The sequence below is a fragment of the Chinchilla lanigera genome, unplaced genomic scaffold (genome assembly GCF_000276665.1).
Source record: "Chinchilla lanigera isolate Chin_1 unplaced genomic scaffold, ChiLan1.0 scaffold00035, whole genome shotgun sequence".
Classification (NCBI taxonomy): domain Eukaryota; kingdom Metazoa; phylum Chordata; class Mammalia; order Rodentia; family Chinchillidae; genus Chinchilla; species Chinchilla lanigera.
Window position 1 is genome coordinate 1,668,340 of NW_004955436.1, and position 17,122 is coordinate 1,685,461.

At 42.6% G+C, this 17,122-nt stretch overlaps 1 protein-coding gene across 4 annotated transcripts in view; it reads right to left on the minus strand.

Annotated features, from left to right (window-relative positions):
• Positions 1–860: 860 nt before the first annotated feature.
• Positions 861–17,122, minus strand: part of Fam184a (family with sequence similarity 184, member A) — a gene marked incomplete at its 5' end in the record, with an annotated part of 92,709 nt that continues 76,447 nt past the window's right edge. For 3 of the 4 annotated variants that reach the window (XM_005389127.2, XM_013516641.1, XM_013516642.1), the window contains 7 exon segments: positions 861–1,031; positions 2,511–2,713; positions 5,042–5,146; positions 7,043–7,160; positions 12,554–12,700; positions 13,136–13,320; positions 15,100–15,227. In XM_005389127.2, coding sequence (XP_005389184.2) covers positions 950–1,031; positions 2,511–2,713; positions 5,042–5,146; positions 7,043–7,160; positions 12,554–12,700; positions 13,136–13,320; positions 15,100–15,227 — 968 coding nt within the window. 4 annotated transcript variants of the gene reach the window in all.

The following is a 17,122-nucleotide window of genomic DNA, read 5'->3' on the forward strand; positions in this document are numbered from 1 at the left end:
TTTAATTGTTTCTCTTGCAAAATTTAACCTCTTGGCTGAAGGGGAAAAACAATTCAAAGTACATTCATTATATATGCGCATTTATTTAGTTCATTTTGATTCTAAAATCCACATTATTCAATCAGCTAGACTTGGTATTATTAGATATGGATGCATTCTTTTGGGCACAGAATAAATGTAGTAGCCTGCCAAGGTACACTAAATTGTAAGGAGATGAAAGTTCTCATTTAAATCTGATGATGGATACCATGTATCAATACTAAATTGCCTACTGCTGAGAAAATCCTATAAACTGGCTTTTAAGGCAAGTTAAAATAGACTCGGCTCTCCCTTTACATAGTAACTTCTGGCCATAAAGGACAATATTAATCATAGGTGCTAACTGTATTAGAGGTTCTAAACCTCAACTATCAGAATAAAAATGAAATCCAAATACCCGTAAGTCAACAGTTTTTTATATACCTGAAAGTCCACAATTTACATGAGTACTTTTATTCTAGCACTGTAAATTTAGACAATTTATTTAAAAGTATGCATAATGGAAGATAACATATTTATCTGTCCAGATTTTATTATGATTATTGAAGTTAAATAATTTGATATCATTTGATTATTAATTCAGTAAAATTTGTGTTGGCAAGTCTTGCATGGAATTAAAAAGTATCTAAAAATTAAACCAAACTATAATAAAAGTAAAAAGCATTGTTTGTTTTAACAAAATTTATTATGCAGTAATTACAAAGGTTAAAGGCGCTTCCATCTCAAATAAAAATAACTTATAATTACACTCATAATATAGTACCTTAGAGAGCGATTCCTAAATACCCAGGAAATACAGTGCATTTCAAGTCGGAGAGACAGATCCTTGCTCCTTCCCAGTGTCTGTCACAGGAAAGCCTGCTCGTGCTCTTAGGAACAGTGCACACAGTGCGGGGCCCACATAGTTCCTTCAGAACGTGAAATATCGGGCAAACCATTCCTGGCGCTGGGGATCTGGAGAAGCCGCCGGGGAAGCTTCGCCCTGAGGAGGACTGAATTCATAAAGAGAAGAGACAGTAACCCCGCATGAAGTGGTTTTGCAAAATAAAGGGCAAAGCACATCAAACATCAGTGCAGACCAGCACAGCTGGCTCCCCACACAGGGCTGTGCTGCAGACTGCTGCTCCCCTTGTGCTCCAGGAGGGCAGAGAGCCTCGCACAGCCCGGAGGTCAGGTGAGGAGCAGCCACAGCACAGCAGGATCACCACACACAGCACAGACTGGACAAGCAAGAAAACCACGTCACCACCTTCAGATGCAACAGCTCTGAAGGAATTGTGGGAAATGACAGATTATGTTTTCTCTCAGCACTTGTCCCTGTTCAGTTAAAATTGTAGAATCTGATACAAGCACCTGCTTCTTACAAATATATCCTTAAATATAACTAAGTCAATTTAGTATTCTTTACTATCTGCATATGCATACTGTTCATTTCATAACTCCATAAGCAGACACTCCAAGAAAAGGAATGCATTCAAACCCCAGTTTCCCTTCTAACTTCCGAGTTACACAATTTATACTTATCTTAATTCTAACTATAGTCTTTGGGCTACTTGAGAAAACAAAAGAATCCCTACCGTCTCTGGGGCAATTACAAGGCACCAACAACGTAATGGGAACTCCCGGTCCTGCTCCTTGGGCTCATGCACATGCACCTTACTGAAACCTGAACGCACCCATGCGCAGGGAAACAAGCGACACAAAAGGGTTAGCAGGAGACACTTCACAGGCGTGTGGGGTTACTGTCATTCTTGTGTTTATGTTAAAAGTAATTGCTCATTAACTATGTCGTAAGTCACTTAGCCTAGAAGAAAAGACTTCTTTACTCTTAGTAGTGCCACTGTTGAGATACAGTAAAAATAATAAAAAGCAGCAAAAAAGAAAAATCAGTGGTGATAAGGTGAGTATAAAACATAAAAAATAGTATTTTTTGGCTTTATCTTATGGCTAACTACATTTCACTCAGAATTTACTTGTAAATATATGTGATCAGTAACTTGGCCGTGACTTAGAATGTCAATTTTAAAGCTATTTTTTCAAAATCTTTTTTTTTTTTGCTTACATATATCATTATTTCTCAGCGCTTGCATACTTTTTATTTTGGCAGTAAGCATATGTATATATTTATTAATGTCTGGCAAATAAAAAGGAAAAATTGTATAACAAGAGAAAAGTAAGTAAGTAAAAAACTAACGTTCTTCAATAACTATGATTAATGAAAAATTGGTGACAAGACTGAAAATGAATCAAAGTGTCCATAAATATTAAAACCCTAAGCACATGAATTACATAGATCTTTCAACATTTAGAAAACTGATGACAAAAAAATTATAAAAATTTTTAAACAGTTAAGAGAGAACTAGATGATAATAAAAATATTCTGAAAATATTGCACAGGGTTTCTACAATATAAGATTGATTTCTGAGGTTAAAAAAAGGAAAGAAAAAACCACTGGTGAGACGGGGCTCACCTCAAAAATGTCTTGGACTCTTTGGGTGGCAGTGGCTGTGGAAGTGGTTTGCTGCTGTTGAATGCAACATCGTGGACTGGAGAATTGGGAATGGGGTCCAGGCGGTTAGGATGTCCATTGCCCACTCCGCCAGATTCCAGAGCACTTAGATTGGGAACACTCACAAACCTGTTTGTTGGTGATTTATCATTCTTCTTCTTTTGCTGCATAAAAATAATATATGTGAGGACAGTCACTGCATTAGGACAAGTGAGAAAATAGGAATAGTAAAGATGCAAATTTGGCATGGGAAAATTTTGGAAGCTTTGTGTTAAATTAGGATGTTAAAATTAACCAGTGTTCACCAAAGTGTGGTCTGGGGATCCTTGGAGGTGTTATCTACATGGAATCCTCAGAGAGGAGCAACACTGGGGGGATCTCCTCTTTAGTCCCCTATGAGCCTCTCTCTGTGCCATTAAGGGAGGAGAGGAGGTGACAGGACTTCCAAGGGGCAAACAGGACCCAAAGGACTAAGGGACAGAGGGGAAGGAGTGGTCCTGCAGATACCAGGAGGTTGAACTGATACAGGCTAAAAGGAGTAGGAGGAGGAAAGTTAATCACAATTTTAAAAGAGAGCTCCATGAACTTTAGTCATCTGTCAGAGGGAGGCGGTTCTTGCCTGGAAAGAAAGGAATGAGAAATGCTTGGCAGTGTAGCTTGAGACATCTCACATTTCTACTTCAGACCTAAAGCTGACCTAGAGAAATACTTTGATCTTCCTTCTGTGACCTCTTTCTGAATAGAGACTATTAAATCTGTATAATTGCCATTATCAATTAATTGGCACCATCAATTGGCTCACTTTAAAAAGTTAAGGAATATAAAACAAGTTATCAAAAATTCTAAAAAGGTTTTAATAAGTCTTTAAGGGACAAAAAAGGAATACAACTACAAATTGTCAAAATCTATCAATCTGCAAAATCACTGACTTTAATCTCTATTTATACCTCTAGAATCAATGAGCATCACACCTTGTTACGCACAGTAAAAATGTCATTCATAATTCAGACTATTCTCGTATTTTGCTGGTTATATGTATATTTACATATATAATTTTTTTGGCAGAATAACTGCAGTTTTAAAAAAATCAATACAGAGGATAACATTTTTCCTTGACATATAATTACCTCACTATCTAGACATTTTCCTCTGTGCCCTACTGTGATTCAGTCTCTGGCCAGGATCCTATTTTAGCCTGTCTGGCTACAGAAAAGAAGAACAACACCTTCTTCAGAACTGTGTCTGAGAACTGCAACCACCAGGAAGAGTCAAAAGTGGCTGGGAAGTTCTTACAAAGCTGTACCGTCTGCATTTTCTCATCCTAGTCACCAGAGGAAATAATTAAGTGTACTTAAGTTTTCTATTTTAAGAAATCAAAAGTATAATTGGTAAAGTTCTATAGTAATGGCTGAAAAATTTAATTCCAACAAAATAATAAAAATTATTTCTAATATATCTTATTTTCCCAAGTCTCATAATCTTTATAATTAAAAGTTTATGTCACTTTACACTACCAATTTAAGAACTAAAATGAATTCTATTCATTCACCAATTATTTATAGAGAGATTTCTGTGTGACAGGCAGTGTGTTAAGGTCTACAGGTACAAGAGCCTGCGTCTGTTATTCTTTACCAACATCTTCAATAAAACATTCACGTTCAAACTTTGGAGCACTTTAACTTCTGAAGGAAGAATAGTTGCAGTGTTCTTTTAGGGTTTTATGAACTTGGAAAGCAAAAGTTCTGGGTAATGATGTGAAACAATCTCAATGTAAAAACAACTTTAAGATGAGCACTCTTATGTATTCTACTATTTCTTCCAAAAGACTCATAATCCCCGTGAAACCACTATATACATTTATTTATTACTTGCTTTATTGACAGACTAATTTTGTAGTGACTTATAGAAAATGGGTTGAAATTTTGCAGCTAAATAAATATTTATGGACTACACACTACTCAAAGCAGCATGATCACTGGGAAGCAAGGTAGAGAGGTGTAAGATTAACCACATCCACCCACAGCTCTTCCCAGTTCTTGGAGAGTCACATGGTGTCAGAGTGAGCTACACTTAATCTTAGACGTCAGCCTGAGAAGTTGGGCCCTTTCTCAGCACTTCCAGGCAACACAGCACGTCTGCCTTGCTCCTGCAGGACGATGGCCTTCATCTAGGAGCAGCTGCTGGGCATCTGAACTGGAGACTTTCTGGCCCCAGAGGACTGGATCAGAAAGGAAGTGGCACAGAGTCCACTGAAGGAGAGCTAGAGGTTTAGCTTTCTTCAGGAATATGAAAAACAATAGAACTAAGGTTTTCTAATATTAATATTTAAGGCATACATATTATCAATAAATGAAATAATCTCATTTAAACAAAAGAACTCCAAAATTTTATTGCTAGATAGTCAAATATTTGGGGAGCTTATCCTATAGTGCTGCACATAATTTACTAAATTTTAAATTAAATCCCTATTTTACAGTGTCTACAACACATACCTTGGCCAGTGGATTAAGGACACCAACAGAAGGACTTGAGTTAAACACTTTGTTGAAGTTAGTTTCTCGATTGATTAATTCCAGTTGATAAAATTTATTATCCTCCTATCAAAAAGAATTACAAACATTTTTTCAGCACTTTCTACCAAACACAGACTTACTTGTATAAGTGCTATTTTATTCAAACTAATATAATACTGGTAAGAAGACTTCTCTACCTTGTTCAAAGATTTCTGGACCTTATTGCTGGTGTCTATGGGTTGCTGAAGGGTAGGCAGGTTTCTAGCACTTGGTAAACCTTTTGCCTAGGTACTCGACTTCACCCACTAATACTTGTCCTACAAGCCTGGACCTATGTTTCCTTTGGTCCCAGCTCTGCCTCATAGGGCAGACTATGGAATTGCAACTGGTCTAACTGGCACGCTGTTAGCTGTGTACATGGCTGGGTTGTTCCCATTTATGAAGATGACACTGTGATACATTATAGTGCTTCAGTCCTTGGAAACAGATTTCATCTCACCTCATCTCTTCTTTGATACATTACTGTATTTTAGCAACAGTACCAGGGAAAACACCAGTGGCCCCAATAGTGATAAAACCTTTGGCTTAGTGAAGAGCCAGACTGGGAAGGCTCTACGCGGACAGAGCAGGGCGGGGTGCAGATGCAGGGGTCCTGGGTTCTGGTGGACTCCAGCACCACAAGACTCTTCACTAGCCCTCTGTTACCACTGACATCGAAGTCCTCAGGGTCCGTGGAATGAGGGTGTTGCAGAGTGAGTGGATGGACCTGGACCTGGCACTACTGGCCATGCACCTCTGGAAGGATACTTTATTCTCTGGAGTCTCAGGCCTGCCCGCCCTGTGGTAAGGATGAGATGCAGTCATATCCTTAAGCCTCCTCAGTGAGAGCTGGGCAATCCACAGCCATCTCTACAGGCTGCGGGGGAAGGGCACGTGTGAGGCGTGCTCACTCCTGTGTGCACTGAACAGTGCCGCCGCGCGGGCCCCTGCTGCTGGGGAGCGTGGTCTCTGGGGCCTGTGCTTCTTGGTTGGGAAACTGGGTGGCTGGGGACAGAAGCCGTGTGACCCACACTCTCTCCAGAGCCTTCCCTGGGTTCCACTGGGCACCTTAATCTAACCCTGCTGCTTGTGGCAGAATTTCTAGTTCCCTCAAAACAGACTAAAGAAAACTTTAAGGAACTTGAGAAATAAATGTTGCTCTTAATGCTTTATTTGCATGGTGATATCCCAAGTTTTCAGTTGGGGTGATGAATAAATACATAGAATGATTAGTGCTCTATTTCTAGTTTTACTCTGAATATTTTCATTCAGTAGTGGCAGAAAAAGCAACACTTTAATTACTCACCAGTACTTATCATTTTAGAAGACTTGAAATGCTTTGAATTTTAAAACATTCATTTTTTTATTCTTAAGGAAAAATGGCTTAATGAAGGTAGCCTACTTATGGTTAAACCTGCATTCTCACTTGTGGTTAAATCTGACAGACTTCTCAGAGCCCCTCTCAGAACATCCCAGGGTTCCTGCCTGCCCCCCTCGAGGCTGGAGAGCACTCGTGTAGAAGGCGGTTGGGAAATGAATGTGATTAAACAGGAAGTGCAGGCTGCAGGCCGCTGCACACGCGTGTCTGCTGCTTTCCCCTCGCCGGCCCCCTCTCTGCGTGGGCAACACTCACTCACACGGTTCAACAGGGTATCAGCTGCTCAGTGCCGAGGACACAGAGTAAGTACTCTGCGTGTGCGCCGGAAGGATTTTTTAAAGGATACTGAAGAAAAAGGCACATTTCCCTTCTCCTAACGTCAGATTTAAATTTTAACAATTATACTTCTTATCCTCATTTATGAACATTTTAGTAATCTTTCACTCACAATCCACATATTTGATACTATTTGCATTTGGGGTTACTTAAATATTTTCCTGTGTTTTCCCAATCAACCATCTATTAACTATTAACATGGTTATATCAAAACCAAAATATCTTACGATTAGTTTCTTTATGACCTGGTCTCTTTCTGTAAGCATGGCTTTTAATTCTGCAATCATCTGCATATCTTCCGGTTTTGATTCTCTCTTTAGATATTTTTCTTCCATTTCTTCTAGTCTGAAAGCAAGAAAACCTTCAGCTTATTGATATGACTCAGACACATTCTTCTGTAACATCTACGTTTTCCAATTCACCCCGTTAAATGTGCACAATTTAAAAGAGGCTGTTTTCTCCCCTTAAAAGTCTTACACACAGGGACATGCTGGCCGGGGCGGAGTGTGATGCTCGCCTCTGTGGGCTCTGCAGCATGGAGTGTCGGGTGCGCCCTGCGGGAGCCGCTCAGGCAGGTACAGTGAGCGCGCAGGACGGTGCTGGCCCACACACGGGCTGTTAGGAGCGGCCGTGGACACTGCCATGTGAGGACACAGGCTTGGTACACAGAAAAGGGACAAGGAAAGACAGGAAAGGGGAGGAAAGACACAGGTAGGACACCATTCTTTCCAGTCTCCTGGGATATGGAGTTGAACATTTCTGTATCATCAGCCACACTGCAAAGAGGCTCACCGGGGTAGGAAGTACCACCCATCCCCACGGCCTACGCTTCCCTGCGTGAGGGACCGAATGCCACTGACGTCTAAAGCCGACGAGACTCTAGGACCCCTGGCAGTCAGAACAGGGCAGAGTGGAAAGGCAGACAGAAGCTGCCGGCTTGGTTTAGGAAAAAAACTTTACCGTTTTAAAAAATGTAAATAATAAGAACAAGTACAACGTGTATTATTTTCAGAATATAAAGGACAGCATTTAAGCGCAATAAAATTATGATTGATGAGGATTCATTTAAAAAAGTATCCATTCAATAAACACTGAGTCACTTCATGATGACCTGCTTTCTAAAGTGGCACACCCCTGTCTCTGCCCCCCAGACCCCAGAAGGTCCTGGACACTCTCTGCCTTTTAGAGACTTTATAAAAGCCCTCCACTCACTGTGCCCAAGCTGGAGATTTGCAGAGAGCCTCTCTGGCTCCCCACAGAGCCCCACTGAAGATCCAACCCACTGTGGGCAGCCCAGGGTGGCAGAAGTGTGGGCTGAGGAAGCAGCTGCCTCGGGATCTGCAGAACTTCGTTTCCTGACCGTTACTTTTGCTCTTTAGTGACAGTGCAGGCTAAGTGAGAAATAATGTGCAGCTGTGAGCTCACACAAAGCGAACCTGCACTTTATCACCACGTGGATGGGTTTATTCTACTTTTAGGGGCACGGTTTTAAGAAGGCTGCAAAGCATCCCTAGTCCAGGAGAGGGCATCTGGCTTAAGTTCCAGCGGCCAAGAGACGCCACTAAAGAACTATACTTTCTTTACCATTACAAGCGAAGTGGAAGGTTTCTGAGTTGCTTCTTGCAGCTGAGCAAGAATAGGTGGCGTAAGTGGTAGCCAAAAACTAAATGTAAAGCCTTATTTCAAACTATTATTTCTTGTTCTAGTACAGGAAGTAAAGATCAAGTGAGTCTAAAACAATGACTTCAGTTTCTGGAAGGCCTTTATTCTGCCTTAAATGCAAGTTCCAATGTCTTTTTATTTAGCATAAGCATTCTTTACCTACAGAATTATTTTCAGTTAATCCTCAGCACAAAATATCTTTACACTACCAATTTAATAAAAAAGAGAAAAACTAAGAAACATTTTATAAATATAAATAGGAAAGCATTAAAGGAGAAAACAAGTAATATGACACAGACTTTGCAAGTATACCTGGAAGATTACTAGTCTTTCAGAGTCTCAGGGTAAGAAAACTTGGAGCTACTCCAAGGCCCACGCAGGCCGACACTAGTTAGCATTTCCCTTCCCTCAGCCACCCAGGCAGGAACCAGCTGGAGAGACCACGCCCGCCTCTGAGACCAGGTAAGCAGATGCACCTAGGTCTTCCTCGTCAGTCCTCCCGATCACAGGCGGGAGTGAGTCCGTGGCTGTGTAACATACACCTGCCATCCCATCTCACACACACAGTGCCAGCTAGAGCCCAGCAACTGGTTTTATTGTCATAGAAGTTATAGCCACCCTACTATAGCTCAGCTGCTACTCAGAGTAAGGAAGAAAATATTTCCAATTGTCATATTTTTACTGCAGTGATAGCAACCTTTCCTATCTTTTAAAGTACAAATGAGTCTATTAAAACTATTAAGAATACTATTATAGGCAGCCAGAAACAACCAAATACCCAGAGTTCGTATCTGGATGATTCAGCCTGGGAATCACACGAGGGAACCACACGAGTGCACATAGCCTTTTACTCAAAATATGTATTCCTATCGAGGGTCATATGAAGACAGAATAAAGAGGAGAAGCAGAACACATAAAGGGTCCCTGCTGCACTCTCGCCAGACGTCCATTACCCCAGCCTTCTGTGGTCTGAAAATGCATAGGTCACTGTCTGCAGTTCATGAAGACAGATCTAAACCATGAATGTCTGAAAAACTATAGAACTGCAGTTTTCCAAGTGGTGAACCTTCCCGGTTGTTTTGTAAAATAAGCAAATAAAAAACTGACCAAAAAAATCAGTGAGTTGAGGTATTAGCGCCAAACAACTGTACTAGACACACGTGAGCTTTAGAACTAAAGCGTAATGACGACGAAGGGGCATGGACGTGGGATTTTCCTGTAAACCTGTAGCATGGACTCTGAGTTGTAACAACAGAACTACAATCTCTTTCCCCCCAAATTTATGAAAATTGCCTGCGTGGCAATTAAAAGTCAAACAACAATAATGACAGTTCTTGGGGTATCATGGATAGAGCCAATCCTTTAAGAGTAAGGAATTCTGATGTGGTAGAGGGCTTTTGAGTTCAAGATTATAAACCTATTTAAAGTTCACGTAAGGAATCAGAATTTTCCCCTTGAAGAAATAATCTCTTTGTTCCACTCCAGTGGTAAATTAATGGAAGGTAAGCCCAGGCAATCAGTAATAACCTCTGAATCACTGTGTAATACAGATGTGTAAATGTGTCATGAACCCAAGCTCTAGAGTGTTTCCATTTAGGTTCCACTTAGATACAGTCAAGTAGCCAGTTCTCCCATTTGTTTTGGAAACAAACAGAAACCACGGCATTTCTATTAGAGAGAAGGTCATTTACTGAGGCAAAATTTCTACAGAACGGTCTGGAAATCTAGAAGGGCTTTTGGCACCAGCTTTGGCCAGGAGGATTCCTAAGGCTCGTCCCCCTGTGTAGGACAGGTCAGATGCACTGCCCCTCCAGAACGGTGCAGCTGCAGAAGGAAGGCTGCAGGGGCTTGGTCCTCAGCTCAAGCTCAGGCCCAGCAGGTGGAGCCCTGGTCCTCAGTCCCTCTGCCAACTCCACAGAGAAGCCAGCGAGCGTTTTCTGACTGTGAAGCTTTAAGGCCAGCTTGTTGTACCAAAAACCCAGTCCTCTGAAACAGGCTGGGAGTGGCTGGGATGCTAAAACGGACTCTCCAGCTCCCCACCTCTGCCTCGATCCCAGTCTCTCTGCAGCTTGGGCAGGCTGACTTAGAGACATGCGCCACCCTCAGTGAGAGGAGATGAGGCTCGCTCCTCGGGCACAGCAGCTCCTGTCGGAATGCTTGGGAGCCGGCTGCGGCTGAGAGCCGCTCTGCTGGACAGAGCACACCCAGAGCACTCTCACTGCCTCAGAAAATGCTGCTCAGAAAGAAATGGTCTTAAAGAAAAGAGTGACCTAAAACTGGAGGCTGATCTATCACCACAACAGGTTTCTGATGAAAAAAGAAACAGGTTGTTTAACACGGACCCCAGGCAAAGTATAAAATGAATGATAGGTATAGGAGAGGAGGTGAAATATCTTATCAGTAACACGAACTTATTGGTTATTAGAAGATCACAATATAGAAAAACTAAACATCACTTACTGTCTACTAAAAATTCATAATGTGCAAAATGAAGAGAAACAGAATGAAAGTAAAAATAGACACAATCTTTTCTTTCGGCAAACTAACATTCCTGAGGAGACAAGACAAGGTGACAGACCGAGGTTGTTCATTTGCAAGCCCACTCCGGAGTGTGAAGAGGGTGCAGGATTTCCGCCTCTGCCTAGGAGTACTGAGGCGGGGGAAGTGACACCAGGTGCTGGGGTCTATAGACTGCATTTCTGCACATGCAAATGCAAATGCATGAGGTTCTAAGCCCTTCTGCAGGGAGGTACCTGAGCTTGTACTGTAGCTCAGAAGCATGTACCGATCCCTCCAAGAACAGCAAACATCAAGCTCCCTGTGATCAGGAAAGTGGAGCACAAGTCTCCATGGCAGGGGCTGCTTCACAGAGTGCTCAGTGTGACAGAGAACCCTCATAAAACTCGTTCACGACACGCTCAGCACCAGGCGGTGGGGAGAGCCTGCGCCTCCATCCGCAAAAGCAGCCCAGCCTGGAGGACACCTGAGCAAATGCCAGTGACGCACAGTCTGGTTCCTATTTTCCCTGCTTGAGACAGAGACAGAAACAGAGACAGAGGTAGAGAGAAAGAGAGAAAGACAGAGAAAGAGAGCCTGTGTGTTTGCACCTGCACCCACATACACAACAACATCCACTCAGACCAAAAGGGCGACATGGAGGAACTGAGAGAGCACGACTTCTACATTCAAGGAAGGCAATCTCTAACAACACAGGAGGCAGGAGGAGGCCCACTGGAGAGGAGAGTTTAGGTCTGACATCAGGGTCGTGGACTGGACGTTAACTGTGACTTTACAGGAGCACGCGGACAGCCGACTGGAAGGGAAGAGACGAAAGGTGCCCCTTAGTACACACTAAGGCGAATTAACCTGGAGCAGGGTTTAGACCAGAGATGGACTGAACGCAAATTCCTGTGGCAATAACATTTTGTGAGTATTCGGGCAAGAGAGAGCTATTAAATATTTTTCAGGAATACTAAATATTAATTAGAAATTTTGATTTGAACAATGTTGGAGTTACTATATATGAGTAATAACTTTAATTGTAATAATTTCCCATTATTGATTTTAAGATCATAAAACAAATGCTTGTTGTGGGAATTCAAGCAGTGCCTAAGTATACAGAATAAAGCCTTTGTTCTTTCCCATCCCCCAATACCTCCTAGTCCACTCCCTAAAGGGAACTTCTATCATCTGTATTGTTTTTTTAGGACATTTTGATATTTCTGTAAAGTATGTATTATTCATACAGCATGTATTGTAACATTTCTGTTGCTCACGACATGCTCTTTTTACTTAACACTAGAGAGTGGACATCTTCTGAGGTGTCACTGCGCCGGACCGTACCACAAGGGACATTCTGAGAACTATTAGAACTGCTGTAGTAGTAGCTGATGAAATATAATCAATCCTTCAACTGCCTGATCCCAATGAATGAACACATCACACTGCAATTAGCACCTTCAATTTCTTTTTAAACATCATTTGTAGTGGATTCAAAACTAGTTAATTTGAGTTTAGACCAGTGCTCCTTAGTTTATTATCCACATATGAATTTTCTTTAACATAACATGACTTACGACACTTGTAAAGCTGCATTTATTTCCTTGAGGAGCTCATTAGTCTTATTAAAATCTGCCCGCATGATATTTTTCTCTCTGAGGTGGTCTGCTGTCATGACATCCAGCTCTTTTTCAAGTCTCTTGTTTAAATCTTGTTCATGCAACCTGTTTAATTTATTTTTAGTTAAGAAAATGTTATTCTGAAGTCAAGTTTTCAAAATTTTCTATATTTTACCAGATTTGAAATGCTCTTTTAATGTATGGAAAACTAATGTAAATGGCCTAAATTAAGCTACTTACACTTTTCTATAATCTTCTAGCTTAAATTTAAGTTGTCTCCTTTAATGCTTTGTCTCATAACACTTTCAAAAGACTTAAATCATGTACGGTTTCTAAAGCTAATAAATACATACACATCATTCAAAATACGAACATTCTGTCTATGTCCTGGATTACAACGCGATCAACAAATAAAGCAGAAAATGACCTCCACTATCTGACTAGGAGGGCAGTGTGGTCACAGAGCAGGCACGCAGGGTAAAGCCCTCTACAACAGTCCTTCCGAGAACTGCACCTGCCCCTGCCGCCAGGTCGGCGTACCTCATCTGTTGGTTGGATTCACTTCGTATCTTCAGGATCTCTTTCTCCCTGAACTCCAGCTCTGTGGTGAGGGCGCTGATGTTCTCACGAAGGTGCTGTAGCTCCTTGTCCAGGTCACAAATGTGGTGCTCTCTGAGACGTAACTCCTCTTGCAGATCTGTTATCCTGCACATATGCTCTTTACTCTGTAAAAACAAGTAAGTTTCTACACCCTGGCTTCCTTTATCATCTGAGGGAAAAGAGGACAACATCCGGGAGAGTCAAATGCAATGCTGCCGGCCCTGCTGCAAAAGCATACTACCTGTTTTCTTCCCAAGCACCTGAGGAACACTTACATGGATATAGTTTAAAATAATGTCAGGGCTGCAAAGGGCCCAAAAGATCAGAAAAGCACAGCTCCTTCATTTTACAGATGGAGAACCCACACCTGAGTGCTGACATGCCCAGGATCCCCTGTACTCAGTGGCATGCTGAGACCAGCCTCCTCTTAGTACTGTTAGTGCCCCGCCATCCTGTGGTAGGTGCTGGGCCTGCTGGCCTCTACCCCACAAGGATCTGGGCCACACCCATGTTTCCCAGGGTTCTGCCTGCCTAGTGCTAGACCAGCAGTGACCCTGCAGATAAGTCCCCTTCCATCTTCCTAAGAAGACTGTTTAGTCTTCTGTTTCCACAAGTTCTGTAGTCCACACACTGCTGCTGGCTTCAGTGTCAACCTAGCTGACTGAACAGACCTTTCTTCCTGCCACATGAACCACCAGTGGTACGGGCACAACTGTCCCACTGGGGAGCATGTACCCAGTGGCACAAACAGATCTAATCACTTTCATCAGCCTCTGTACTAATGAAGTACTAATAAAATTAATCAAAAGTCTATACATGGACCAAATCTAGTCCATGAATCTGAATAATTACTGCCTGAATATAAATTAGTAGTATTCATACCAATTCAACATTATCACAATAATCAATAAAGTTATTTCATTAAATTAAAAGAAATGTATTTACAATCATGGATAGTTTATCAACATGGAAATCTTACAAGTATGTACTGCTGTATCTATGTGTATATAGAGTACACATTTACAACTGCTATACCACAAACTAGCTATATTACAACTTTATACCATTTTAATGTTTTCCTTAAGCAGCTGTAAGATGATGATATCTGAACCGATAAATCAACGCCTTTCTTTGCATTACTGTAAGCAAAGACCCCTGAGAACTGGTTCAAGAAAGACTGAATTCAAACCAGAGCTGCTTGGCAGCAAGACATACAAAATGCCTCACTGTGAACAGAAAGCTTGATAGAAATGAGAAGAAAACTGCTCTGATCATTTAACACAGGCAAAGACTACAAAGTCAAGTTTGAGGTCTAGTAAACTAATGGCTTTCATTGCATGATGCCTAAAAATCCATCCTTCCAGATGTACACACTTTCAAGATCACAAACTAAACAAAGGAAAATATACTGAGCCAAAGAGCAAGGTTTTAAAAGTCCAAACAGTTGTGTTAGAATGCAACAGAAATGTAAGTTACCTTGTTCCTCCTTGCGGGGTCTACTACTTCTCCCCCTATGCTATGCCAAGTGCTTGTTTGAGCTCGCATTTAAATTCTCTAAAATTAAACAAAGCTGACGACGCTCTCCTCGGCTGCACTGAGCACACCTGGTGCACATGGCTGGCAGCTGGTGGAGTGCACGGCCCGGAGACAGACGAGCACCTCAGCGCCAGGTGGCCCAGAAGGCCACAGCTGTCTGCACGCTGCACACTGTCAGCATCTTCCTTCACAAGGTGCAAATTTAAAAAGTCACGGGTCACAAATGTGGCTTCGTGACTAGTGTACTAAAGCAGAATTACCTATTTCCGTGGAAAAATAAAACTTTGCTACATGGTAGATAACAGCTATTGGAAACAGCAGCCGTAAGTAATTCTCAGCACACACAAGCGTTTGGCTACCGCGACTACCTGTCTCCTGCCGACGTCCACGCTCCTCTCTAACTCCATCCTGGCGGCTGCCAGCTCCTGCTGGTGGTTGTGGCACAACAAGTCAACAGCAGCTGCGTGCTGCTGGTTCAGTTCTGAGCGTAAGGAAGCTGGAATGCAGAGGAAAAGGGTAGCAAATTTGACAAATATTAACAATATGCAAAATTATAAAAGTCACAGAATAACGTTAAAATTGGGACATTTGTATATGTCCATTAAATTATTACCAGACTATTACACACTATCATGAATTGGTATATAGACTATCACACACTTTCATGAATTTCAGGGTCACCTAGCTTTGATAAAGATACAAAACTCATCAAGTGCTGAAGGGATCAAGGTATGGTTATAAACAAAGTGCTAATGGAGATGAAATGCAATTAGTTCTTCTCTTCACTATTACAAGAATAAAATCTTAGAGATGAATGTCATATTAACAAATGTTGAGGAGGCAACTTCCCATCCAAGTAAAAATTTTCCACAACATCCTGGAATTTGCTGACACTGGCTGGTAAGTGTCATTCCAGCTGAGTCTGGAATTGGTTGTTTCACACACGCCATGACCATTTATGGGATGCAAGGCATGATTCTAAAGGAGACTGAACAATGAACTTGTCCTTGTAACTCCACCTGCTAGAGTGCAGTATACCATGCAAAGACAACTGGACTACAGGAAGATGCTAAACTCACGTTTTTAAACCCCTAGTGTAAGGTGGAATGTCTAACATGCAGTAAGGAACATAAATCTAATTACAGGAAGAAAGAGTTGGTCTAGAAACACATATTTGGAATCTCCAGCACATCGGAGGTAACTGAAGCCAAGGATGTGGATCCAATCAACAAGGAAGACGCTAAGGGCTAAAACAGACCAGAGGAGGGGCAGGGCCCCGGGAGACGGCAGTCCCTAGTGGACGCCTGTGGAGCAGGACTGGGAATGAGAAGAAGGGGTAGAGGACGGCAGGGGACAGGGAGGACACGCGCTGTCAGGAGACGTGGAAGGCGGCTGGGCAGTGGGGCTGGGTGTCCCTCCCGTGCGCACAGTTTGGATCTGCAATTCCAACGTTAACGGTGACCCCTGGGAAAGGAGTTCCCGGGGAACAGGGCGTCAAGGCAGAGACCTCAGGGGTCCTGGCAATCTGCACGACTGCTCCAACTCAACAGTTCAGCAGTTCAGTGAGAAGAGAAAGCCCACAGATGGCAAATGCTTAACAGCACGAGCTGCCAGGGGGCCGCCAATTAGAACTACACCGGAAAGAGCACTGCGCTCCTGAGCTCGGCTCAGATCCCGTGACACATCCCAGGCTGCTGAGGACGGGAGGGGCTGGGCCAGCCACACAGTGCTAGCGGGGACACAAAAGGCTGCAGCCACCCAGGTTGGCAGCTTCTGAGGAACCTGAAATTAACCACCACCTGAGCAAGCGACCGCGCTCCTGGGCCATGCTCCCAGACATGAAAACCCAGGTTCACACAAAAACTTCCCACATGTTCAGAGCAGCTTCATCTGTAATGGCCCAAATGAAAACCCAGACGACCTTCGATGGGTAAAGGACAAGAAACTGGAAGCCAAGTGAAGACCATGGACTGTCACTCGGCAGTAGCAAGGAGCACAGCGCTGGTGCACCGGACGACGAGTGGACTCCACGGAATGACACTGGCTAGACACCCAGTCTCTACGGGTTAGATTGGTATGGCTTCATTTATAAGGTCAGCAGCAATGCTGAAAGGGCCAAATTATAGACAGTGAAAAACAGATTAGTGGTTGGCAGGAGTTACAGGTGGAAACAAGGGACGTGGACGTGGCTATAAAGGGCTAAGAGGGATCTCCAGGACGATGGAACCACTGCCGTGACAGGGTCCATGTGGACAGGCTGTGACAGTGCTCAGCAGGAGGCTCCCACGGGGCAAGCTCTGTGAAGGGCACAGGGAACCTGCACTATTTCTTAAAACTGCATGTGAATCTACAATTACCATAAAGTAATACAGAGCTGTTAAAAATCCAGAA